The 27,958-nt window shown below is 40.7% G+C and overlaps 1 protein-coding gene across 1 annotated transcript in view; it reads right to left on the bottom strand.

Annotated features, from left to right (window-relative positions):
- The window catches only part of PADI2 (peptidyl arginine deiminase 2), a 1,404,027-nt gene that overhangs the window by 89,942 nt on the left and 1,286,127 nt on the right, over window positions 1–27,958 (bottom strand). Inside the window, exon 14 of the mRNA XM_044061822.1 lies at window positions 6,723–6,805. Within this exon, the coding sequence (XP_043917757.1) occupies window positions 6,723–6,805 (83 nt within the window). The remainder of the gene's footprint in view (window positions 1–6,722; window positions 6,806–27,958) is intronic.

The following is a 27,958-nucleotide window of genomic DNA, read 5'->3' as shown; positions in this document are numbered from 1 at the left end:
CGTACAAAATAATAAAACAAAGAAATAAAACTGAGCACTGAATCAACACGGCTACAGGGTATAAGTTTATTAACAAAAGTAAGAAGTTTTGCTATTAACAAATCACTAACAATCACAGAAACTCACAGAACATTTAAACAATATTCAGCCAATCAGAGACAAATTCACCATAATCACTACTTTATTTACAAAGTTGGTTTTACTAAGTACAGTCATTTTCACTTCCATTATTCTATTCCATTGTAATGTGTGTGTGTGCTGGCATTCCTAACTGATTTGATGGGGGAGGATTGTTTTGGGGTAAAAACTGTGACATTCATTATTGCAGTTATGATAAAATTGTTGCCTCTGTTTTGTCTGCAATGAAACTTGGCTTTTCAGTCTGCATGGAAATAGTAATCAAATTATTATGTGGTGATATTGCACTTGTCTTCTGACTGTGATCTTCAGTTTTTTGGCCTGCACTTACCTTTCAGTTTTTCTTCTACTCTGGTCATGTGATGGTTTGTATGTATGTTGAGTATGGAAATTTGGCATCGCAGACCTTGCTAAGTATATCTGGCCCCTGAACCAAAAAGGTAGGACACCCCTGATATAAGTGGTACTAAAGCTTGTCTGTCCAGTAATTTTCTGCTAGTTTTTGGCCATTCTGTTAGAAATAGTCAGATGCAACTGCCTTGAACATTTCAGATGACATTCACCAGACCAGTATATCTCAAAAATGACATGCTTGCAAGATATTCTTACTATGTATTTTTTGTAGAACAGAGTGTGAATGCAAAGGGTTGCATTTAGGGTTGATCTAGTGAATACAAGTCAAACAAAAGTCAGTTTAGAAGAGAAATTAAGCCAGAACAGATTTTGACAGCAGTGAAGTTTTTCCTTTTTTCCACTGTTGTGTGACCTTGGACTAGGTGCATAAAACTTTGGGGGTGACCACCCGCATAGGGGGTGTAGGGGAATTTCCCCCTCCCTGAGGCTTGGAGAAAGTTACTTTGGCCTATTTATTTCTGCAGATTGACTTTCCCTGAAACTGCATTTAACTGATCAACATGCTTCCAAAGCAAATATATAAAAATGCACACATGGTTTTAAAATGTCTTGGCATATTGCTCCTGAACAGAAAACTTCTTAACCTTCAGAAAAGTAATCACAATTATGTGTTTTTTAATGTAAAGCGATTTAAATTTTCCAATAAAAGAAGAGCTAAAATATGTTATCTCAAAGCCATATTAAATTCAAAGTGTTTAGAAATTGTAAAAATATGTGATTTGAAAAGGAATTTCTGATGCACCACATTAAGGCTGAAGACATAATTTCCATTCTGCAGATTATAGTACTGAAAGAAAGAACAAAATATTTTAAAATGATTTGTTTATGTCTGCAACTTACCTTTGAGCATCATATTGTGATTACTTAAAAAGAAAGAAAACAAAATATTTTAAAATGATTTGTTTATGTCTGCAACTTACCTTTGAGCATCATATCATGTGATTACTTAAGTGCAATAATGCATTTTCCCCTCAGCATTCCTAATTTATGTGGTCTATTCTTAATAAACAACTTGGTAAACTGATTATTAAGAATACAAACATATACATTTACTGTACTGCTGGGTGACAGCACCACATGAATACTGAGGGATTGTGCCCATAGACTTTAATGGCACATCTCTGCACATGTGTAGAAAGCATCCACTGAAGTGTAGGGATGCTCTCTAATAGTAACCCTATCCTGATGTCAACAGGGACTTTGTAGATTTACTGGGGTCATGACTTAATAAGAAGTTTGTGAAGTTTTTATAAGACAATGACACAGATACATTTTGAGACATAGGATGCAAAATGTATTGCAGCACATACTTCATCACATGCCATGATGCATACAGGAAGATGAGTAAAACAGTTTAAAGCAGTCTTATGCTCTTTACTTAAAAAAATAGTGTGTGAGGGTAGTATTTAAATTGTCCTAGACATTCCAAGAAAAGCAATCTGATCATTTAAAGGGCAACAACAGGATTCTATTATTAAATGCTCAACTTTTCTGTCCTTTTTCTCCCTATTTAACGTCCGTGCTATGAATAAACAAAAACACAGCATTTAAAATATTTTAAATTGACTACTTCTCTCCACTAGAACAGCACCTTACTGTACTGTGGTGGTTTCACTTTCAAAAAACTTTTATCCTGCCTTGGAAAAGCTTGCTGCAGTCCCCAGTTCACTGATATAATCAAGGCCACTGAAAAGAGGTAGTTTTCTGCCGAATTTCCTCCCCAAACTAACATTACCACGACCATCCTAAAAACCCACCCATGCTGTGATGTCACAGCTCCCTGGTCTTTCCCCTACCCATACAGAAAGTAAAGGCTAGAACAAGGAAACAGTACATGAGTCAAGTCTCCTGCTGTGAGCTGTCAATCACAGCAGGCAATAGCTCAAATTACCATTAGCACTTTGAGAGCTAGGGAAGTTAGTACAATTCAGGCTTCACAAACAACTGCAGTTTAGCCATTCTAAAAAGAGCAGCAGTAAAAAACACTTTAAAAGTCTGTTCTTCATGGGTTCATAGGTGTTTACTAGGCTAATGACCATGCATCCCAAATCTCTGAAAAGTTCTGATGCCCTTGATATGTGTAAGCATGGGCCTGGGAGATGAACCATTTACAGGTTACCTGTGTCCATTAGAGACATAGGTGTCAAACCAGGGATGAATTTCAAGTTTTCCATCCAATTGTCCAAGCTGCACTTGAATTGGGTTAGGGAGGAACTCCGCCTCACATGGATGGGGAGCCTGTTCCATAGACTGGGTAGTCTCTGGAATACATACCTATCTCTCCAGCAGGTCCTATTTATATCACAGGCAATGTTTAAGTATTTAGAATGGGTCATTCTGGTGCTGTTTAGTGGATATGCAGGAGGTCCATAAGAGTGTGGTCTGAAAATGCCCTGTATGCCAGGCGTAGATCTCCCCTCAAAAGCCTGTAGATGACAGAATACAGAGATAGGGCCTTGAGGCAGTCTGCATAGGACATATTACTTACAACCTGTATTCTTTTAGTGAGGAACCTCTGTGGACATTCCATTTGTTGGATATGCCTGGTTAGGTACATACCAAAGGGGGCCTTGTACTCAATGACAGGTCTAATGAATGCCAAATACAGTGGAACAATGACTTCCTTGGACTTAGATGCCTTATCATTGTTTATAAGTTGCACAACATAGAATGATTTCCTCACCACTGTAGACACATGATTATCAAAGGCTAGATTACTATCTATGTGTGTCCCTAAGGCCCTGACTACTGTGTCAACTCTAAGGGGTGTGTTGCCAATATGATAGTTACCAGGGATGGATGACTTCCCAGCATTTCTTGGCATTTAGTTTTATTCCATGGCTCTGACACCAGTTGTTTGTCTGTGCCAGTCCCTTCTGGAGGACATTGGCTTTTGCACTATTTGCATTTTAAGTATTCTTTGAATGGCATGAAGTGTTACTTAAAACTAACTGACTGAAAGACAGCAGTGTATGTATGTAAAATCAATGCAGTGACAGAAGCTTTAGGAAGAAAGAAGCCTGTGTGATATCATTTTTTACAGACAAGCACTGCATTGTGGGATACCTAGAGGCAGACTAAGCAATCAGAATTACTTCAAGATGCCAGACCCCATGTGGTCAGACTCAGAAATTATGTATAAAAATATTTAAAAACCTGTAAATAGTCCCAGAGTAGTGTTAAAAAGTAGAAAACACCAAACCATGATGAAATAAACATGTTTTTAAGTCTGTGGGTATGGTTCTCTTTTAATAATGTCCTTTTTAATTCTGTATCAGAATCACTGATCTGACAACATCAGCATGAATATGAAACTGAGACTGATTTGAAAAAAAAAATTGATGGCCATGAACACAGGGGTGAATTTTTTCTTTTAACAAGAAAAGCTGTTGTCCATGGAAGTAATTTCTTTCAGAGGATTGTATGTGAATGTTCTAACTGGTGTTCAGCAAATGTGAGACTTATTTATTGAATGGGCTTAGAAACCAGGAAGTAAGTTTATGAAGCGATTTGGCATGCATAAATCACATACCTGATTATGCTGAGAGTGACATTTGTTGAAATGTGTCCTGATGATCTCAAACTGTGATCTTAAATCAGTCTAAACTGCAGTCTGGATTTTGGTTACATTGAGAGTAGCTATACAGTAAAGTGGCTTCTTTGGTTAATTAAACTGCACTCTTTAGAGCAATATCTCCAACTGCAAATTTGTATATATTAAAAAAGCTATTAATTTATTTATTTAATTTGGTAAACAGGTATGTGAATTGATCATCAAGGAAGCCTTTCCAGCCAAACCAGGAACACAAGGGCAAGGGTAAATGCAATATGTATGGATAATTTATAGTAACCATTCAACAACATACTTTTGGAAAGTAGAAGGAACAGGAGTATCTAGAGAAAAAAAACACACAGATACAGGGAAAACATGCAAATTCTGCACAGATAATGACAGGAAACTAGGAATGAACCCTGGTCCAAGACATGTGAGACAAAGGTTTAAACTACTGAATTACAGCTTTTAAAGAGGCTTCCCATCCTGAGTGCAGTACGGTTACTTACTTTATTACATTTACTGGGATTTTATATTGCTAACCTTGACTATTGAAATGCAATTACTTAACACTTTAATAGTTCCATGTAATACACCAGTTGTGATATTCTCAAGAGTGAAGACACCCAGCTTCATCTGAGCAGGTAAAACTGATGTTTACAACATTGGCAATATTCTTTTTTCTTGGATAACAACATGAAGTAAATTGAGTAATATAAACTGTCTCCACTTCTTGAAAATGGAAGATCTTAAAGTTGTGCTGAGCATCATACATAAGCAGGAATGGGTGACTTTTGTGATATGCTTTTACATAGAATGTCCTTTTGTTGCTCTACCAGATGGCACATCTCATCACAACCTTCACTCAAAAGGCAAAAGTGAATCAGGCAGATACATATTAAAAATGCACACCAAACCATCATCAATGATTGCCAGAACTGTAGTCTGGCAGAACAGAAGAGTAAGGCTGTCAGCTGTTAATGTGGCTTTCTGAAATCCAGGGTATGGGGCTTGATTCTTCCTCCCCCCATTTACTTAATGTGAGAGTCTGAGCAAGTCATTTCACCAGACAATGCTCTAAAGCTGTTCCTGAAAAAGAACATTATATTCAGTGGGCTTACCCAGATAGCAAAGGAATCCCCCCCAACACACACTTTTAGAAAAGCTGCAACAGTATGTAAGAAGAATTTTAAAGATTCTTAAATGTGACACAGAAATATTAGTATTTATTCATATGGAACACAGAGTCATGAATTTCCCTATCAAGCATGCCTGAAGTTCTGCCTTTTTCTTAGAAGGAATACAGCATTATTAGTAAAGCAGGGACTGAGGACTATTATACATATTAAATAGTCAAAGTCAGCTGTAGTCTTCACCTAGGGATAGAATTCACAGTGACACCTGGAACTGTCAGTTTTTTACACTCCGTTACTAACTTGGCTTTGATTTTAGTTACAGAAACAAGACTCTGCAGTACAACCTGCCTTTAGACAGGAAGGGAAGCTCACTGCAAATCATACACTTCTGATAATGCTTCCCAAATAGTCATCTTCCACAAACTACATCAATATTCAAAATCCTGTATATTGTAGGTTAGTAATCACAAAAAGCAATATGTGGATTAGCTCACTGGGTAGGTATGACATAAAACAGCATTATAATGCTTTTTGCCCTTGCTTCATAATTAGTTGGCTATATATCTGTGGACTAGGACATGTCTATCACAGCCATACATTAGCAATGTAGCTGCGATTTCTGATGCTTGAGGTTGCGTTGTACAGTTCAGCTGAATCCCTTGGAACCAGTGTTCCCACTTGTTTATTTTTAATCACTTGAGTGGGTTAATTCATTGGTCTCTTTTCAGCCAAGACTTAAAAAAAATCTAGGCATCTACACAATCAATAATATTATAGCAACATACATAGAAAACATACACATAGTCCTGGTAGGCAATAGTATCTCCAACCAAAGTGGTGTAAAAGTGAACATTTAGTGTTCCAATGCTCCTCAGCACTTGACAGTAATGGATTACTCAGTTCTATTGGTAAGGCAGGGGAAGGGCAAGAAACTGTGTACCCAGAGTGTTTTTCAGATTTGCACTGTTGTGTTCATTAGGAAAATATACATCAAAGTATAGCCAATCTGCATCTGTTTTCTCGAGTGGCTCACTAGACAAGACTGTGCTCATATGTACTTGGTACACACCTCCTGTTTGCATAAGCACAGCTGTGATCTAGATACTGTTATAGAGCTGGCTGTTGTTGGTCTTCTATGTATTGCACAGTTCTGGTTTTCATTTCATATTGCTTTTGTACCATGACATGGTTCATACAAACATACATACAGTTTACTATGGCAAAACCATCTAAAATCCTATGGGTCTTATAGAGCCCTTATGTCACAATTTCAGAGCCTCTTTACTGCGACTCACATGACAGGTCAGACTTAAGAAAAGTTAGTTGCAAATTATAAACTGCCATCAAATCCAGAACTTTGACCTATCATTTCCTTAAATCACAGATCTGCTATTGTTGGATGCCTCAATTTATTTTTTATTTTTATTTTTGTATAAAAGATAATGTGAACATTAAATGCCAATAATTCCGATTTCACGTACCTGTACATAGGCATTGAAATTCTCCAGGAATTTATCAGACAAAATCTCAGTTATTGTTTTCTTCTTCTTTTTTGTTTTCAGACCTGTTAATAAAAATATATATTAATTTTTCATATCACAGTAAGTGGGTTTTGGATGAGGGATATGTAAACAACTTATTTTTCACATTTTTTGTTTATTTCTTAATCTGGTGTCACTCTGCCTGCAAGGTATACTGTTGAACTACCTACAAAAATGAGCACCTGGTATTAAAAAGGATGAGAAATGGATGACTGAACTCTGGTTAACTCTAAAACACACCTGCCATTTCTTGTTTAAATGGTAAATCTACCAGTATCAAACTGCCCCTAAAAGAAGTGATTTATCTATACTAGAAAAAATTTCCACTATCAACCGAATGTGATTGCTTCTTCTCAATAAGATGTGCAACTTGTTTAATTTTATTCATATAATGTTTGTTAGCCAAGATGTGTCCTTTCTTGATGACACAACTTCGTATTTTACTCTGTTTTCTCTTTGTATTAGATCACCTATTTCTTACTGTTATTAATGATGCTCTTACGTTTTAACATCGAAAATCTGTTCTTGTAACAATTTATTTACTGCATGCATAACTTTTAGTTGTAAAAATGTCATAATATTCAATACTTGTTTTGACATACAGCAAACGACCTACAATTTTCTATATACTTCTCTCTTTTTATCATTGTTTCATCACAGTTTTAATCCTTCCAAATCACTTACTCCTTTATTGTGCCACTCATTTGTAACATTCATAAAATGCATTCTGTTATTAAGTAAAAGCAGAAAATGATTGATTTCAACAATTAGTTTCTGGTGTCATTCTAAGGGGATCCATTATCTGTCTGCCTGGGATGACATGATTGACAGACCTCGATGCTTTGTCAGAGATGGCCTGCATCTGTCACCCCTGGGCTTCCGAAATACTGGACGGCTCTTGCCACCCCTACTGTGCCCTTTTTAGGCAGTGCTCAAAAGAACAAATTACCACCGTAACAGCTACAAACAAATGCAATCTGAGGGTCATGCAGCTCAACGCTAGAAGTCTAAACGTCAAAATGCACTCACTCAAAGCACTCCTTAAAATGGAGAACATCGACATTTATGCTGTAACAGAGATCTGATTCAAGGCGGCAGAAAGCACCTCTGCACTACCAGGCTATAGCTCATTCCACACCTTTCGGCCCCAAAACTTGGACCAAAGTTCCAAAGGCGGTGGTGTTTCAATATTCATAAAGGATGCCCACAGCTCCATACTGGTAGCGCAACATAACACATCAGAGATACTTCAGGTGTAGCTAACATTGGGTAAGACAGCGATTCAGATTGTAGCCTGCTATAGTTCTCCAACCATGTCCCAAGACTCACACTCCACGTTCCTAAGCACCCTGGAGAATATTAGGGTCCAACCTAACACTCCCATACTGGGCAACTTCAACTACCCCTCCATTAACCGGGAAAACTACTCATGTACCAATACTCTTGCCCAATGTTTCCTGGAATTCATTAATTCCAATACCCTGAACCAGCTCATTCTTACCTCCACTAGAGGTAGCAACATCCTTGACCTGGTCATTACTAACATGGGCGACCCTTGCTCTACACCAGCAGTCAACTCCTCCCTGGTTAGATCTGACCACAAACTAATCATCTTGGAAATCCACAACCCCCTCCCCCCACACACAAAGGTAACCACCATGAAAAACTTCTCCAGAGCTAACTTTGGGCTCCTAAAAACAGAGGTGGCTAACTTCACGGCACCCATGCAAATGGAGAATTGTTGCATGGCTGCCGAATCATACACCAATGCACTGTACAAACACGATGGATCTCGCCATACCCAATAGAACCAAGATGCTCTCCTCCAAAAATAGGAAGCCAATCTGGTGGTCCCCTGCCATAAACAAACTCTACAACAGAAGAAGGAAACTGATGTGGAATAAGGTGAAGTGCGAAGACTGGAAAAACTCCCTTATCAATCTCAACAAAATGTTGAGATCCCTCATCAAATCCTCTAAAGCTAGCTATGAAAACAGAATTGTGGCAGATAGTAAAGACAACCACAAGGCCTTCTATAGTTATGCAAATAATCCCCATGGCAATTCCCAGATTTGCTCTGAGCTACTGCACAATGGTACCTCCTATACCAAGCTGACAGATATTGCCAATATACTGGCTGACAGATGCAGTGCCAACTTTACCCCTCTCTCCCCTCCCAAAGGACCTATCACATTAACAGTAGATTGCCAGGCACCCAGTATTACTGCTGCACAGGTTAAAACAGCACTGTCCAGGGCCAAGAATACAGCTTCTATGCGACCTGACAATATCCCTGGCTGTGTGCTACATGAACTACAGAGTGAACTGGCACTTCACCTGTGTGCCCTGTTCAATCACAGACTCACCTCAGGCTTTGTCCCTACTGAATGGCACACTGCTACAGTCATCCCTCTCCACAAAGGAGAAGTGACTACAGACCCTGGAAACTATCACCCCATTAGCCTAACGAGTCTGATATGCAAAGCTGTGGAACACATCATAATGGACCTAATGTTGTTGTGTCTTTCGGCTTTTCCCGGTTAGGGGGTGCCACAGTGGAACGCCGGTCTGCTAATGATTGGCAGTAGATTTTTACATGCCGAGTTGCCGGCCCTGATGCACAGCCTTCAATGAAGGTACGCCCATTCACGCATGTCTCCACACAGAAGACGCTCTAGCTGAGAATCGAACAGGACATCTTACTGTGAGGCGACAACACTACCACAGCACCACCACCACAGTAACATCATAATGGGCCTAATAAACAAGGATATAGGGAATCTCTAAACTCTGGATCCCACTCAGTTTGGTTTTGTGAAGGGTAGTTCATACCTGCTCAACTTGGTTGACTTCTCTGAGTCAGTCACCAGAGCTGTGGATGAAGGCAAGGTGGTTCACACAGCCTACCTTGATCTGGCCAAGGCCTTTGAGACCATTCCTCACTGAGGAATCATAGAAAAACTCAGTAAGCTAGGCATCAACCCCTATATCACTAGGTTGGTTGCAAACTGGCTCACAGATAGAACCCACAGTGTGAAAGTAGCTGACTCCAAGTCAGACTGCCAACTAGTCATGAGTGGAGTCCCACAGGGTTCAGTCCTGAGTCCTCTCCTGTTTGGAATCTACTTCTCTGAAGTCCAGGCCAACATGAAGGGAATCTGGTGGACAATGTTCACAGATGATTGCAAGTTGGGAGCTATTATTAACTCCCCAAGTCATGTTGACATCCTACAGAAAGGCCTCACTGAGACCAATGACTGGTGTCAGAACCATGGCCTTAAGCTCAATGCCAAAAAATGTGTCATCATCCCCTTTGGGAAAAACCCGGTTCCCATGAATTACCACATCGATGGTAGTCCACTGAACACAGAAGGCGTTATAAGAGATCTGGGAACACAGGTTGACAGCAACCTCTCTTTCGACCACCACATTCCCACTGTGGTCAGAAAGTCCTGCTATGTGGCACATCTCATTACAAAGGGTTTTGCATCTAAGAAGAAAGAGGTCATGGTCTCCCTCTACTCTTCCCTCATTGGGCCAGTCATTGAGCAGAATGTTCCATTTGGCATGTACCTCACTAGACACCTGCAACAACTGGAGAGGCCACAAAAGTATCTCACAAAGAGGATTCTAGGCCTTAAACACTTGTCCTATATGGACAGACTTAAAAAACTCCAACTATTCTCTATCTCATATAGCCTACTTAGAGGCAATCTCTGCTTGACTTACAAAGCCATGTCTGACTCAGCTCTGTTTGAAATGATACATCTAAAGAAATCCCAATCCCTCCACACCACACGCTCCAAAGACCTCAACCTCATGATCACAATCAACAGAATGTGCTGGAAGGACAGGTTCATAACCCAGAGACTGCCCATGGTATGGAATAGACTTCCCATACATGTCAAACAGAGCACCTCACTGGCCCTCTTCAAGAGAAATCTTGATGAGTGGCTGGGAAATAGAAAATTCACCATGGGGATCACTCCAGTGGCTCTACTTGACAGAGGCACTGGTTACTAAAGTCAGGTGGCATGACGCCAGGGTAATCCTACGGGCTAGGCTTGTAAAGGCTCCAGGGCCATTAGCCTAGTACACACCTATGAACCTATAAGCTAATGTTTTACAAGAACCATACCTCATCCTATCTAACTAAGTAGCTGAGTCATCCTTTAGATTACCTAAAGTCTCATTTATTTCAGTGGATACAAAATCACTCTAGATGAGTTAAATGAGGCTTCCAGTGTTTCATACTTTGACTTTGCTGTACTCCTATACCTTCCCACATATTTTCTACACACATGCTGAATTTTTTCATTCACTATTTCCCAAATTCTTATTGAGAATTCCATTTTCTACCTTTTACAGTCATCAAACTATTTATTACAGATTTGTGTGTGTTTTTTAAATTTTACAGTCAATAAAGGGTTTATTTCTTCTTGTCTCCCTTTAACAATATAATTTTCTCTTCATGAATTGTTTCTTACTTTATCCGTGTTTGCTCTATCTCTATATATTTCTTCCCTCCTTACTGATCATTTTCACATTACTCAATGTACATATTGTCGTTATAATCAATTTTCTCTTCTGTTTGTATCACCTTGCTACACAGAATGTGCAACATTTTTTACTTTATTCCATTGGTCCAATCACTCATGCTATGATTTACAGTAGTGTTTTAAAAACAAATGCGCATTCCGTGTCATCTTATTGAAAACACTCATGTTATACAAGTTGCCCATTTTTTCTATTTCTTCACCTATTGTTATCCTAATTATATCCTCACCAAATTCATTCTGACTACATGGTCTAAAAATAACCCGTTTTTGCAGTTCAGTTCCTTTGTGCTAGTGGTATGAACCATGTAATCAATCTCTGTTGCTTTTTGCCCTTGCCTTTATGTACATTTCCTTTCTTTGCCCATACATAAGTCCCCTAGTTTGCCAATCTCCGACCATTTTTTAAATCTGAAAACAATTTTTGTTTTCTTTTTCGTAAATTCATACTGAAATCTGCCAACTAGATTTTGCTCACATTTACCAATAAGAGTTTTAACCTTTGTAATAACTTTCCCACATCAAATACTGCATATCTGCCCAACCATAGCACAAAATCTATTACTTTAGTATTTTTTTCTTTTTTCATTTACTACTGCTGTGATCCTTGAGCATATATCTTCTCCTTTTGTACACACTACCTTTTGCTTGACTATACCTTCTAACTGATCTTTGTGTGGAATACAAAACATCTCCTAGACCCAGCACATCATCTCCATGCATCCATGCTTACAGCTGACTCCTATAGTAACCCCACGAACAGCCACCTCCATCTATGGAATTAAATAGGCAAAGGGGAATGGAAGTAGGATGCAATGCCTTTCTTCTATATCACACATACGTACGCATGTGCAGGCGCGTGCGCACACACACACACACACACACACACACACACACACACACACACACACACACACACACACACACACACACACACACACACACACACACACACACACACACACACAAAACTGAGGGCAATTTAGAAGTTGCCAATCTGCTTACTGTATGTCCAAATGTCTTAGGAATGTGGGAGGAAAATGTGACACCTGGAGAAAACCTATAAGACCAAGGAGAGGACATGCAAACTTCACAAAAGACGCAATCCAGGTAAGAACCAAACCAGAAAACATCATGTTGTGAGATAATAATGACTGTGTCACCCAGCATTTCATACACATTAATTAGTATACTCCTTAACTGTGACTTGATGCTATTTACATTTAAGCAACATACAGTATCACCCTTCTATGTTTCAGTTTTTTTTTTCAAACGTGTTTTGTTTTCTGAATGTTACCTGATTATGAAAAATAGTATCAATGACTGGCATAATGAGGACTGAGTAAAGGGGGACAATGACATCTTTAGGGCTAGACACAACCCCTTTGTTTATAAGCTGTGCAGTGCAGAATAACTTTCTTATGACAATGAACACACATTGGTTAAAAATTAGGTCACTGTCACCCTAATTTCCCAAAATGCAGAACAACTGGATCAACTCTTAGAATCGTACTGTCAATGCAGTAGTTCCCTAGAGTAGATGACTTCTCAAAGATACAATAATGCCTTTTTTGGCATTTAGTTTCGGTCGATGTTTTTGGCACCGGTTATTTCTTTGGGACAAACCTTCCTACAGAATTGCTAAGTCATTTGGGATTCAATTACTGCTTCTAGCTTACAGCCATCTGTAAATTTAGTCAGCTAGAATGATAACAGAAGGTAAGCCAGTTACTGATAATGATTATTTTTTGCTTATACTGCAGCATCATCCTTGGTGATGTTTGAATGCTGCTCAAGGCTCATACCTGCTTGGGACAGATTGACCAACAATTTGATCATATCTTTCTTCATATAGTCCAGGAAGGTTTGTCTCAGGTCATTAACACCTACATGTACTATGACAGAGTCATACAGGTGCTAGCTACTCAAGGACTTGAGTGCATGTGTGATCTGATGGAGCCTTAGTGGATAAGATGAGGTTGAATAGTTGGCAAAGCATGTCCGACAACCCATGTTTAGTGCTGCTCAGCAGGCAGCCTCATATGTTATGTCCCATAGAGGATGTTTCTTTTTAGTTTTGGAAAGTACTTTTAACAAGTGTTCTTTTTGTGATGAATGGTGGCTTTAGGTCTTTAGTCATTAGGCATAAGCAGGTTTTCTGTAGATGTCCCTATAGTAAAGTTAGCACTGAATTTATTTGCCAGTAAATTTTTGATATCCACTGAATTAGAGTAGCTAGTGCCATTCTGAATAAGTTCAGAACAATGATGGGTGTTATTTTATAATTTCCTGACATAGGTAAATAGAAGAAGCTGTAATTACTCTTAACTTTCAATATTATCCTAAGCTTTCAGGAAGCCTTTGTTTTACTGATGGTGTATTTCTGTACCTGGGAAATTCCTCTGATTTTTTTTTTTTTTTTTTTGTTAAACAAGAAACATCTTTATTGAATTATCACTTATGACATAGGCAGTCATACACTTAAATGAAAATAAACCATATTTACAGATTTTCAATTGGAAACATTATATGTCATTTATAATATTCTATACAGTCATTGTCAGTTAAATATTACATGGTTCATTCAATTCCTGCCTTCTCTTAAACCTTATTCCTCCTCCAAAACATTATTCTGCATGTACTATTCCCATTTGTTTGTATGTAATTTTCTCTTACTCTCTTCTAAAGATCCCAATTCCAGTTCTTTTATTTCTGTTACTAAATTCACTTCTTCTAGCATGGTTGGTTTAGACCTTGATTTACATTTTCTAGTAACTGCTTTTTTGACAGCTACCACAATTAAACCCAGCAAAGCTTTACTATATCTAGGCAGTTCTAATTATGCATCAAAGCAAAAAAAAAATAATAATAATTTCCATTGTTAGACTCATTTGTTCACCCAATATTTCTGATAGAGTACTCTGTAGGGAGTTTTTAAAACCTGCCAATTTATGACACTTCCAAAACACATGTTTGCAGTTACTTCTTTCTTTCCCATTACACCTCCAACATTTGCTATCTACCTGAGGAAAAACTCTTTGAAGTCTGCTTCAAGTATAAGAATATGCAAACGCTTCCAAGCAAAGATCCAAAACCTTCTGGATTTTGTAGCCTGATTGGGAGCCATATTAATATTTCCGTTACTGTTCCCCTGTAAATTGCTTTTCCAGTCTCTTTTCCCAATGTTTTCTAACCTCCTCTGACTGATTCCTATAGTTAACATGCAATACTTTATATGCCTTACTAGTTTATCCATTTTTAACAGCAGCTTCTGTTCTACAATCTACTAAAAGCTCTATCAGTGCACCTCTCTCACTGGGGATCCCCTATTCCTTTCTCTTTACCTACCCTGGTGGAATCACAAAATCAATAGGCTGTGTGACAGAAGGAAGAAAATCATGGCAAAAACTAGGAGGTGAGGCACCCAGCAGGATACAAGCACACTCAATCAACTAAACAAACAACTCAGAGGACAAATAAAGTCTACCAAAACCAAATTTGAGGCAAGTTTGGCCTCCAAGGACAACTACAAAGCTTTCTTTAACTATGTCCACAACCTCAAAGGCAATATACAATTGTGTGCAGAGCTCATTGTAAATGGAGCTACCTACACTGAGCCAGAAGATATAGCAAACCTCCTGGCTGATAAATTCAGCTCCAACTTTACCCCTCTTCCCCCTCAACCTTCCCTCAGGAAATATCATCAAATATAACTCCCCCGACTATCACTAGGGAACAGATCCTTAATGCTCTCTCTAAGACCAAGAACACTTCATCAATGGGCCCAGACAATTTCCCAGGATGTCTTCTAAATTGTATGAGACATGACCTATGAGGGCCTCTGGAATTACTATTTAACTGTAGCCTCCAAACAGACTTCATGCCTCATGAAAGGAGAAAGGCAACAGTCATCCCTCTGCACAAAGGTGGGCCATCTACAGACAATGGAAACTACAGACCCATAAATCTCACTATTCTTATATGTAAAGCCATGGAAAGAATTATCATGGAGATGATCAATAGATATATAGTAAACCTCCAGACACTAGACCAAACCGAATTTGATTTCATCAAGGGCAGATCAACAGGGTGGACTTCTCTGAGAAGGTCACCAAAGCAATGGATGAGGGAAAAATCATTCACACTGCCTACCTTCACTTGGCCAAGGCATGTGACACAATACCCCACTCAGGCATTGTTGAAAAACTCAAGAGGTTGGGTACTAACCTGTATGTCACCCAGTGGATAGCTAACTGGCTAACCAACAGGACTCAGGAAGTCAGAATTGGGGAGTCCACCTCTACGAAGGGTCCAGTCACAAGTAGAGTCCCTCAGGGATCAGTCTTTGGACCTTTCCTTTTTGGGATTTACATCTCAGAAGTCAAGGTCAATGTCAGTGGTCTCTGGCAGACTAAATTTGCAGATAATTGCAAATTAGGAGCCATCATTGAATCTCACATTGACACAAATGTTTTCCAGGAGGGGCTGACACAGACAAACAACTGGTGTCAGAGCCATAGACTAAAACTAAATGCCAAGAAATGCATAATAGTTACCAGGGATGGATGACTTCCCAAAAGGATACTATCATATTGACAACACACCTCTTAGAGTTGATCCAGTAGTCGGGGACTTAGGGACACACATAAATAGTGATCTAGTCTTTGACCATCACGTGTCTACAGTGGTGAGGAAATCATTCTATGTTGCGCAATTTATAAACAAAGGTATGGCATCTAAGTCCAAGGAAGTTATTGTTCCACTAATTGTGGCATTCATCAGACCTATCATTGAGTACAATGCCCCCTTTGGTATGTACCTAATTGGGTATATCCAACAATTGGAAAGTCTGTAGAAGTTCCTCACTGAAAGAATACAGGGTGAAAGTAAAATGCCCTATGCAGACCGCCTCAAAACCCTATCCATGTATTCTGTCTCCCATAGGCTTTTGATGGGAGATCTATGCCTGGCATACAGGGCATTGTCAGACCCCACTCTGATGGATATCTGGACCTCGCCAAGGCCTTCAACACCATCCCCCACTCTGGAATCACAGATAAACTTACTAAGCTGGGCATTAATCCCTACATCACTCGATGGGTTGACAACTGACTTACTGACAGAACCTACACTGTAAAAGTAGCTGACTCCAAATCCAGCTCCAGACAAGTGATAACTGGAGTACCTCAGGGTTCAGTCCTGGGACTGCTCTTGTTTGGCATCTACTTCTCTAAAGTACTGGCCAACACTAAGGGACTCTGGCTAACAAAGTTCGCAGATGACTGCAAACTGGGAACCATTATTGAATCCCCAAATTATGTGGATATTCTACAAAAGGGCGTTACAGAAATGGATGCTTGGTGCAAGAGCCATGGGCTCAAGCTTAATGCCAAGACATGTATAGTTATCCCGTTTGGGAAAGAAAACATGTTCCCGTGAATTACCACATAGGTGGCAGTACACTAAACACTTAAAGTGTGAAAAGAGACTTAGGGACACAGGTGGACAGTGGTCTCACCTTCGATAACCACATTGCCACAACAGTCAGGAAATCCTACGTGGCACACCTCATCACTAAAGGCTTTTCATCCAGATAAAAGGAGGTCATTGTCCCACTGTATTCATTCCTCATTAGACCCATTATAGAATACAACACCCCATTTGGTATGTACCTCTCAAGACATCTGCAACAACTGGAAAGGCCGCAGAAATACCTCACTGAAAGAATCACAGGCCTAAAGCAGATGCTCTATGCTGGCTATCTAAAAAAAACTCCACCTATACTCTGTCACATATCATCTACTCAGAAGCGATCTCTGCTTAACATACAAGGCCATGTCAAACCCAGAGCTGTTGGACATGCTACACTTAAAGAAATCCCAATCCCTCAGACACACGCTCCAGTGATCTAAACCTTGTCAACACAATGAATACAACATGCTGGAGGGATAGGTTCCTGACCCAGAGACTCCCTAGACTCTGGAACAGACTGCCGATACATGTCAAGCAGAGTCTCTCTTTGGCCCTCTTCAAAAGAAACCTTGATGATTGGATGGGAGATAGGAAATTCATCCCAGGATCATGTCATCACCCTGCTAGACAGGGGTCCAGAGAAGTAAATACTGTGGGAAGAAATAGCCAGGGAATTGTTTTGGCTAGGCTTATATAGGCCCTAGGGCCGATAGCCTAGTACCAACCTATGAACCTCCTGCATATCCACAAAACAAACAGCACCAGAATTACCCGTTCTAAAGACTTAAACCTTGCCTGTGATATAAATAGGACCTGCTGGAGAGATAGGTATGTATCCCAGAGACTACCCCGTCTATGGAACAGGCTCCCCATCCATATGAAGCAGAGTTCCTCCCTAACCCAATTCAAGTGCAACTTGGACAATTGGATGGGAAATCGGAAATTCATCCCTGGTTTGGCACCTATGGCTCTAATGGACACAGGTAACCTGTAAATGTTTAATTTCCCAGGCCCATGCTTACACTTATCAAGGGTATCAGAACTTGTCAGAGATTTGGGATACATGACTAGGCTGAAAAAGGCCCTTGTGGTCATTAGCTTAGTAAACACCTATGAAAACTCTGTTATCACTCCTTGATAGGGAAGACAGTCCAAATGTCTTCCTGGCCTCATCCCACTCTTTTACCTTTCCCTCTTTAGTTATCTGCTCCCAATACCTTGGTTCATTTGCCACTTTTCTCTAGTAAATTCTAGCCCCCCTTTTGCCTTTTTTCTGTACTCCTACTTGCAGTCATTCCTACTGGCAAAATTTCCTTTCTGTGTGTGTGTGTTGGCTTAGTTCTTAGAATACTTTATGAACACAATCAGGGGTGCCTGAAGCTGCCAAAGGCTGTGGGGATGGAAGGCAAAAGGGTCACTTCATAATCTAACAGGGCAGTATTTTTAACTGTCTACAGAAACATAAAGGTTCATAGGTTCATAGGTAGGTACTAGGCTATCGGCCCTAGGGCCCATACAAGCCTAGCCAAAAAATGTACCCTGGCTTTCGCCACCCAAGAAAATTATTTTCCTGTGCCCCTGTCGAACAGAGCCACAGAAGTGATCCCCGGGGTGAATTTCCCATTTCCCATCCAATCATCAAGATTTTTCTTGAAGAGTGATGAGGAGCTCTATTTGACATAGATACGTAGTCTGTTCCAGAGTATGGGAAGTCTCTGGGACAGGAATCTATCCCTCCAGCATGTTCTGTTTATTGTGGTGACAAAGTTAAGGTCCCTAGAGTGTGTAGCTCGGAGGGATTGGGATTTCTTTAAGTGGAGCATTTCCAACAGCTCTGGGTTTGACATAGCTTTGTATGTTAGGCATCTAGATCATTAGGCATCTAGATCTAGAGCATGTTAGATCGCCCCTGACTAGGTGATATGCGATGGAGTAAAGCTGTAGTTTTTTTGAGACGGTCTGCATAGGGCATATGTTTGAGGCCAGTAATCCTCTTTGTGAGGTATTTCTGTGGTCTTTCCAGTTGTTGTAGATGTCTTGTGAGGTACATACCAAAAAGGGCGTTGAACTCTATAATGGGTCTAATGAGTGATGAGTAGAGGGGAACAATGACCTCTTTTTTTCTGGATGAGAATCCTTTTGTGATGAGATGAGCCACGTAGAAGGATTTCCTGACCACTGTGGCGATGTGATTATCAAAGGAGAGACTACTGTCCACCTGTGTCCCAAGGTCTCTTATCACATTTTTGGCATTAAGTAGACTACCAGCTATATGGTAGTTCATGGGTACAGAGTTTTTACCAAAGGAGATGACAATACACTTTTTGGCATTGAGCTTCAGGCCATGGCTTTGACACCAGGTATCTGTCTCATTGAGGCCTTTTGTAGTTTGTCCACATCGTTAGGAGTTTCGATTATGGCTCCTAGTTTGCAGTCATCTGCAAACTTTGTTAGCCAAAGACCTTCTGTGTTGGCCTGCACTTCAGAGAAGTAGATACCAAACAGGAGAGGACCCAGGACTGAACCCTGTGGTACTCCACTTGTCACTGGTCTGATGTCGGATTTGGAATCTGCTACTTTCACAGTGTGGGTTCTGTCCATAAGCCAGTTGGCAACCCATCTTGTGACATAGGGATTTATACCTAGTTTAGTGAGCTTATCTATAATTCCAGAGTGGGGGATGGTGTCGAAAGCCTTGGCGAGATCTAGATAAGCTGTGTGAACCATTTTACCCTGATCTATGGCTTTGGTGACTGCTTCAAAGAAGTCAATCAGGTTTAGGAGACATGCTCTGCCTTTTACAAATCCAAACTGTGTAGGGTCCAGAGTTTGGAGATTACCAATGTCTTTGTTTATGAGTTCCATGATGATACGTTCCATGGCCTTGCAGACCAGGCTCATCAGGCCAATGGGGCGGTAGTTCCCGGGGTCCGTCATGGCTCCCCCTTTGTGGAGTGGGATAACTGTCGCGGTGCGCCATTCAGTGGGTACAAAGCCTGAGGTGAGGCTATGATTGAACATGGTACTTGGGTAGGGTGCCAGTTCATTCTGTAGTTCGTGTAGAATGCAGCCAGGGATATTGTCAGGTCCCATGGATGCTGTGTTCTTGGCTTTGGAGAGTGTGTTTTTTACCTGTGCAGCTGTGATTATAGGAACTTTGCATTCTTCAGGTATAGAGATGGGCCCTCTAGGGGGTGAGAGGGCGGTAAAGTTAGCACTGAACCTATCTGCTAGGATGTTGGCAATATCAGTTGGTTCTGTATATTTAGTGCCATTATACTGTAACTCAGAGCAGATCTGAGTGTTCCCATTTAGATTCTTGACATAGCTATAGAATGCTTTGTGGTTGTCTTTAGAGTCAGTGGCAATTTTGTTTTCGTAACTAGCTTTGGAGGATTTTATGAGGGATCTCAGCTTCTTACTGAGGTTGACCAGGGAGTTCCTCCAGTCATGGGATTTTACTTTTTTTTGCAACAGTTTCTTTCTTCTGTTGTAGAGTTTGTTTATGGCAGAGGTCCACCAGATTGGCTTCCTTTTTTTAGAGAATAACATCTTGGTTTTATTAGGGATAGCATGATCCATACACTCGTGTAAGTGCTTGTAAAGTGCATTTGTGTAGGATTCGGCAGTCATACCTCTATTGTCCGTCTGCATGGGTGTCATGAAGTTTGCCACTTCTGTCTTAAGAAGTGTGAAGTTGGCTTTTGAGAAGTTTTTTACGATGGTTTCCCTAATTGGGGCTGGGCGTGGGATGTGGATGTCTAGGCTGATTAGCTTGTGGTCAGGTCTGACCAACGAGGAACTGACCTCTGGTGTGGAACACCGGTTTCCCATGTTGGTAATGACCAGGTCTAGGATATTGCTGCCCCTGGTGGTGGTCTGAATAAGTTGATCCAAGGCGTTGGAATTTATGAATTCTAGAAAACGTTGAGCAAAAGAGTTGGTACATGAGTAGTTTTCCCAGTTAATGGTGGGGTAGTTGAAATCGCCCATTATTAGGGTGTTGGGTTGTACCCTAATACTTTCCAGTGTATCAAGAAATGAGGAGTGTGAATCCTGGGGCATGGTGGGGGGTCTGTAGCAAGCTACAATTTGGATTGCGGTCTTGCCCAGAGTTAGTTGCACTTGGATAATCTCGGATGCATTATGCTGTGCAACTAGCCTGGAGGTGTGGATATCCTTAATGAATATGGACATGCCTCCGCCTTTAGTGCTTCTTTCTGGGTTAGGTGACCGAAAGGTGTGGTATGAATTGAAGCCTGGTAATGCAGGGGTGCTCTCTGGAGCTTTGAACAACCAGGTCTCTGTCACTGCACAGATGTCAATGTTCTCCATTTTAAGGATTGCCTCGAGTGAGTGCATTTTGAGGTTTAGACTTCTAGCATTGAGTAGCATTACCCTCAGATTTTGCTTGCTTGTACCTGGTACGGTGGTGAATTTGTCATCGTTTTCAGATAAATTTCAGAATTTACTAGAGAAAAGTGGCAAATGAACCAAGGTATTGGGAGCAGATAACTAAAGAGGGAAAGGTAAAAGAGTGGGATGAGGCCAGGAAGACATTTGGACTGTCTTCCCTACCAAGGAGTGATAACAGTTTTCATAGTTTTCAGATATCCATGACACAAAATGTATACAGTGTAAATATGAGTTACATTTATAATGACTGCACAGAAATTTCATAGAAAAATACAAATGAAGCTAAAGTTGCACCTGTATGGTATTTGATCCGGTAGCCATATATTCAAGACTTAGAGAAAATATGCTGTAGTGCTGTAACACACTTACTGTTGCAATGCAGGGAGCAACCACCACAGAAGAGTGGTGGGAAGCTGTTAAACGCTTCATTCAGACTAATAAATACTTTAGTAGGACTTTAGAGAAAAGTCTGAAAGAAGTGTTTACCAGTTTCCCACTGCTGTTTTATAGTGAGTGCAGATTACTTACTGTTAATACTCTAGTGTGTAACTACAGCTTAACAGTAGTAACAGGTACTTAATAAAATCTTGTTAAGAACCTTTCCAGTGTCAGAATGGTGACCAGCAAGCATGCTTTCCCCCCAAATTCAGAGCATAATCACAGTTATCTATACACTACAAGTCATTATCTTTCAAAAATAAGACATGAAATGCACCATAGAACATCTAGATCAGTGATGGCGAACCTTTTGGGCTCGGCATGTCAGAAATTTGGAAAATGCCCATCTTGACTCTGCTGGTGTGTCATCCCCTCCCCCGACAAAAGAGAAACAATTTTTTACATATTTGTTTATTTAAAAAATACAGTCTAATCGTGTGGTGGTATACAAAGTAAAAGAAAAAACAGTGACTTAACAATACAGAAAACAATGCGTGCACTGATAATTGGGCTTAAAACAGTGCACTAAAAAATTACCCTACTTTTAAAAGTAATTTTGAATTGAACTAAAAAAAATATGGAAACACATTGCATTTGATTTGATTATCTATTAATGAGGTTTTGTTGCTGAGTTTTAATAAATAAGTGCAGGGTTACATATTTATTGTATTTTTGTTCATTCAGTTTCTTTGGTAACTTGGGTGCTAATGAACGCTGGTGTGTCACCTTTGACACTTGGGTCATAGGTTTGCTATCACTGATCTAGATCCACAACTCAAGTTGAAGTGGAGTTTGACACAGGCTTATTGAGGGTTCGGCAAAAGTTGAGAGATATGCAGAGGATTACAGTCAGTCACTTTTGCCAGATATTAAAGTTTCACACTTTTATTATTCAGAAAATGCATGTTGATGAGAAACCTGTTCTGTTAAAATTTTAAATGAATAAGTAACAGTTAGAAATTGCCCCTATTTTTAATGTCTCAATGAAAGACATTGATCAGTATACCTTAGAAAAACTCGCAAAGACATTTCCATGGTAACTGTGAGCTTGGGCAGCCAGAAAAAGATGATTTTTTTTACTCATATTGTTATTTTTTGAATTGCCTGAGCTTGTGGTTGCCTTGGAAATGTCAATGCAAATGATTCCATGTAATCTCTACTATGTCAGCACTTTTAGGGCACACTGGGCAGCTGTTGAAAGTGGGGGGGCTCCTGCCCCCCTCCACTCTATGGTTCCAGTACCCATGAATACAATATTTCTGTCTTGGTTAAAGTTCTCCAAGTCTTTTGAGTTTCTAATACTATGATGGAATGGATCCCATTCCTAAGTCATAGTATGATTAAAGTTCATGAAGTTAGTACTGATTCAAACTTTGATGTTAGGCAAAAATGTTCTTCGATGCACCCACAGTGTGCCCTGAATTGATTCCTTCTGCAATTCAGATGGGAGTTACATGTTTCGATAGCATATCTAAATATGACTGAAAAGTCTTACAGGTTCATAGGTTCATAGGTAGGTGCTAGGCTATCGGCCCAAGGGCCTACATAAGCCTAGCCAGCAAGGTTCCATAGCTTATGTCACCCAAGAAAGTTATTTTCCTGTGCCACTGTCCAGCAGAGACACAGAAGTGATCCCCGGGGTGTATTTCCTATTTCCCATCCACTCATTAAGATTTTTCTTGAAGAGTGCTAATGAAGAACTTTGCTTGACATAGATGGGTAGCTTGTTCCAGAGTATAGGAAGTCTCTGGGACAGGAATCTATCCCTCCAGCATGTCCTGTTTATTGTGGTGACAAGGTTTAGGTCCCTAGAGCATGTAGCTTGGAGGGATTGGGATTTCTTAAGGAGTAGCATGTCCAACACCTCTGGGTATGACATAGCTTTATATGTTAGGCAGAGATCACCTCGAAGTAGGCGATATGCTACAGAGTAAAGCTGGAGTTTTTTGAGGCGGTCAGTGTAGGGCATTTGTTTGAGGCCAGTAATCCTCTTTGTGAGGTACTTCTGTGGCCTTTCCAGCTGCTGCAGATGTCCTGTGAGGTACATTCCAACAGGGGCATTGTACTCTATAATGGGTCTAATGAGTGACAAGTAGAGGGGAACAATGACCTCTTTTTTCCTAGATGAGAACCCTTTTATGATGAGGTGTGCCACGTAGAAGGACTTCCTGACTACTGTGGCGATGTGACTATCAAAGGAGAGACTACTGTCCACCTAGGTCCCATGGTCTCTTATCACGCATTTGGTGTTAAGTAGATTACTGCCTATGTGGTAGTTCAGGGGTACAGAGTTTTTACCAAAGGGGATGACACTGCACTTTTTGGCATTGAGCTTGAGGCCATGGCTCTGACACCAGGCATCTGTCTCAGTGAAGCTCTTCTGTAGGATGTCCACATCATTTGGAGACTTGACTATGGCTCCTAGTTTGCAGTCATCTGTGAACTTTGTTAGCCAGAGGCCTTCTGTGTTAGCCTGTACTTCAGAGAAGTAGATACCAAACAGGAGAGGTCCTAGGACAGAACCCTATGGTACTCCACTTGTCACTGCTTTGAGGTCAGATTTGAAGTCTGCAACTTTTACAGTGTGGGTTCTGTCAGTGAGCCAGTTGGCAACCCATCTTGTGATGTAGGGATATATACCTAGTTTAGTGTGTTTAGCTATAATTCCAGAATGGGGGATGGTGTTGAAAACCTTGGTGAGGTCAGGATAGACTGTGTGAACCACCTTACCCTCATCCACGGCTTTGGTGACTGCCTCAAAGAAGTCGATCAGGTTCAGGAGGCATGATCTGCCTTTCACAAACCCGAACTAGGTGGGATCCAGAGTTTGGAGGTTACCAATGTCTTTGTTTATAAGTTCCATGATGATACGTTCCATGGCCTTGCAGACCAGGCTCGTCAGGCTAATAGGTCGATAGTTCCTGAGATCAGTGGTGGCTCCCCCTTTGTGGAGTGGGATAACTGTTGCTGTGCGCCATTCAGTGGGCACAAAGCCTGATGCGAGGCTATTATTGAACATGGTGCTTAAGTGGGGAGCCAGTTCGTTCTGAAGTTTGTGTAAAACGTAGCCTGGGATGTTGTCCGGTCCCATGGATGCTGTGTTTTTGGCTTTAGAGAGTGCAGCCTTTACCTGTGTAGTTGTGATTACAGGGACTCTGCATTCTTCTTGTATAGATATGGGCCCTTTAGGGGGTGAGAGGGGGGTAAAGTTAGCACTGAACCTATCTGCCAGGATGTTGGCAATATCAGTTGGTTCTGTAATTTTCATGCCTTTGTGCTGTAACTCAGAGCAGATCTGGGTGTTGCCATCTAGAACCTTGACATAGCTATAGAATGCTTTGTGGTTGTGGTTGGATTTAGTGGCAATTTTGTTTTCATAGCTAGCTCTGGAGGATCTTATAAGGGTTCTCAGCTTCTTACTGAGGTTGATCAGGGAGCTCCTCCACTCATGTGATTTTACTCTCTTTTCCAACAGTTTCTTCCTTCTGTTGTACAGTTTGTTTATGGCAGGGGACCACCAGATTGGCTTCCTTTTTTTGGAGGATGGTCTTGGTTCTGTTTGGGATAGCACAATCCATGCACTCGTGTAAGTGTTTATAGAATGCATTTGTGTAGGATTCAGCAGTTGTAACTGTATTATCCATCTGCATGGGTGTCATGAAGTTCACCACTTCTGTCTTAAGAAGCATGAAGTTGGCTTTGGAGAATTTTTTTACTGTGGTTTCCTTAATGGGGGGTGGGGGCGGGATGTGGATATCAAGGGTGATAAGCTTATGGTTGGATCGGACCAACGAGGATTTGATTTCAGGTGTGGAACACCGGTCACTCATGTTGGTAATGACTAGGTCTAGGACACTGTTGCCCTGGGTGGGGGGTGTGGATAAGTTGATCTAGGGCATTGGAGTTTATGAATTCCAGAAAGCATTGAGCTAAGGAGTTGGTACATGAGTAGTTTTCCCAGTTAATGGTGGGATAGTTGAAGTCGCCCATTATTAGGGTGTTTGGTTGAACCCTAATATTTTCCAATACGTCAAGAAAAGAGGAGTGGGAATCCTGGGGCATGGTGGAGGATCTGTAGCAAGCTACAATTTGGATTGCAGTTTTGCCCAGAGTTAGTTGCACTTGGATAACCTCGGGTGCATTATGCTGAGCAACTAGCCTGGAGGTGTGGTTATCCTTAATGAATATGGACACACCTCCGCCTTTGGTGTTTCGGTCCAGGTTACATGGCCGAAAAGTGTGGTATGAGTTATAGCCTGGTAGTGCAGGGGTGCTCTCTGGAGCCTTGAACCATGTCTCAGTCACTGCACATATATCGATGTTCTCCATTTTAAGGAGTGGCTCGAGTGAGTGCATTTTGAGATTTAGGCTTCTAGCATTGAGTAGCATTACCCTCAGTTTTTGCTTGCCTGTTCCTGTTATGGTGGTGAATTTGTCATTTGAACCCTACCTAAAAAAGGCACTATAGGGGCAGCAAGAGCCTTAGCCAGTATCCAGAATCCCAGGGGCGACAAGTGCAGGCCATCTGTGGCAAAGCATTGTGGTCTGTCAACCAGGTCATCCCAAGCAGACAGATACTGGATCCCCTTAGAATGACACCAGAAGCTTAGCCAATTGTTGAAGTCAATCATTTTGTCCTTGTACTGTGGTGTCATTCTGGGCAATGGCAGAATGCTACTCAGGGCTAGGGTCATACCTGACTGGGCTACAAGATCGGAAAGCTCTTCCATGTCTCTTTTCATTTAGTCCAGGGAGGTATGTCTCAGGTCATTCAAACCAACATGGACAATGACAGAGACATATTTGTACTTGCGTGGGTTATGTGGAGGATCCTGGCACCCGACAGGCAGCTGACAGTAACCTTCTCCTTGTTTAGCCTGGTGAGTGGGACATCAGTGTGCCTGACTATAGAGTCACCTATGACTAGTGTGTTGGGTACGTTGTTTTGCCTTATTGGCTGTGGTTGAGTGGTACACTGAGTCTGTGGGCTATGTGTCATTTGGGTTGTGTTGGGGGATGGAGGTTGCTTGCGTTTCTGCTTTGGAGGTCTTTGTTGCTTAGACAGATTATTATTGAGAGCCTCCGCGAATGTTTTTGTGTTACTATGGTGGTGTAGATTTAGTGAGAATATGTATTGAGTGTGGTGTGGTGCAAATGTTTACCTTCTCCTCATGACTGTCAAGTTCAGTCTTGGTTGGAGAGAGTTTTACCTCCAGTTTGGCTAGATAAGTGCATCTCTCACAGGTTGTGGTGTTGAGTGGTAGGAGGAGAGGGTTTGTCTGCATACATGATGCAATTGCTCCTACTACTGTTGGAACTGTCTCTGTATTTTTCTTACACATTATCTTTGTTTCTGCATGCAAATTCTGGTATTTTATAACTTTGTGCCTCTCTGTATGTAAGACACTGTAATCACTGGGTGTAGCGATTTCAATGATCAGTATTACTTTTGTTTTCTTTTCATGGACTACTAGACATTTATTTTCTGAACTGTTAGTAATGGGTGATCCCATGTGGTATACACTTCATCATTCTCTGTAATGTTTTGTGGTTCATGTTTCCAATGATTTTCTACTATTTCAGTACTGTAGCATTTTCACAATTCCCAGTGCAACAGTCTTGCCACATAATTATGTCTTTCAGTATACAGGCCCTCTGCCATTAGTGTATCATACATAGCAACAAGATTTGTGAATGTTTCCAGTTCTGTTACACATAACCTGCATTTGCCTGTTTCTCCCACATGCTCAACGGAATTTGTAAACCAATGTGTATGTAGTCACCACCCTGGGGTGCCAATATTGACCTTTAATCTTTTGGTTTAAATGCACCTCTCCTTAACCATGCCTACATCAAATCCTGATCAACATAAGGTTGTTCCAGGAGTTTTCTATACTCAACACTATATTTCTGGCTTTTCTACATTTCTTTCTTTTTCATCTGATTCTCCTCCTTATAGTCTTTCTTTTATTTTTTGGCACATTCAGTTACTGTCTGATTTTTGTCTGCTTCTGATTCAATTTCCATTCTCACTTGACACTTGAATGCTTCTGCTAAACTAAGCAGAGAGGTCATCTTAAACTATTACTTCTCATGATGTAAAACTTTCACTATGTGTGGATCTGACAAAGACAGCAGATATGTATGCAGTCCCATGATTGCAGATCTATACATATAATACATTTTAAGGAGGCCCATACTTCCTTCAGATTGAGGGATATATAATCTTGGTATACACTGATTGTTATATATTGTTTGACAAGTGTCAAGAGTTTTCTTGTTTTTCTGTCCAAC

Source organism: Protopterus annectens, chromosome 2.part0 (assembly GCF_019279795.1).
Source record: "Protopterus annectens isolate FY-2018-M chromosome 2.part0, PAN1.0, whole genome shotgun sequence".
NCBI classification, from domain to species: domain Eukaryota; kingdom Metazoa; phylum Chordata; order Ceratodontiformes; family Protopteridae; genus Protopterus; species Protopterus annectens.
The sequence above is the reverse complement of the archived record's forward strand: the minus strand, read 5'-3'. Positions and strand labels throughout refer to the sequence as shown.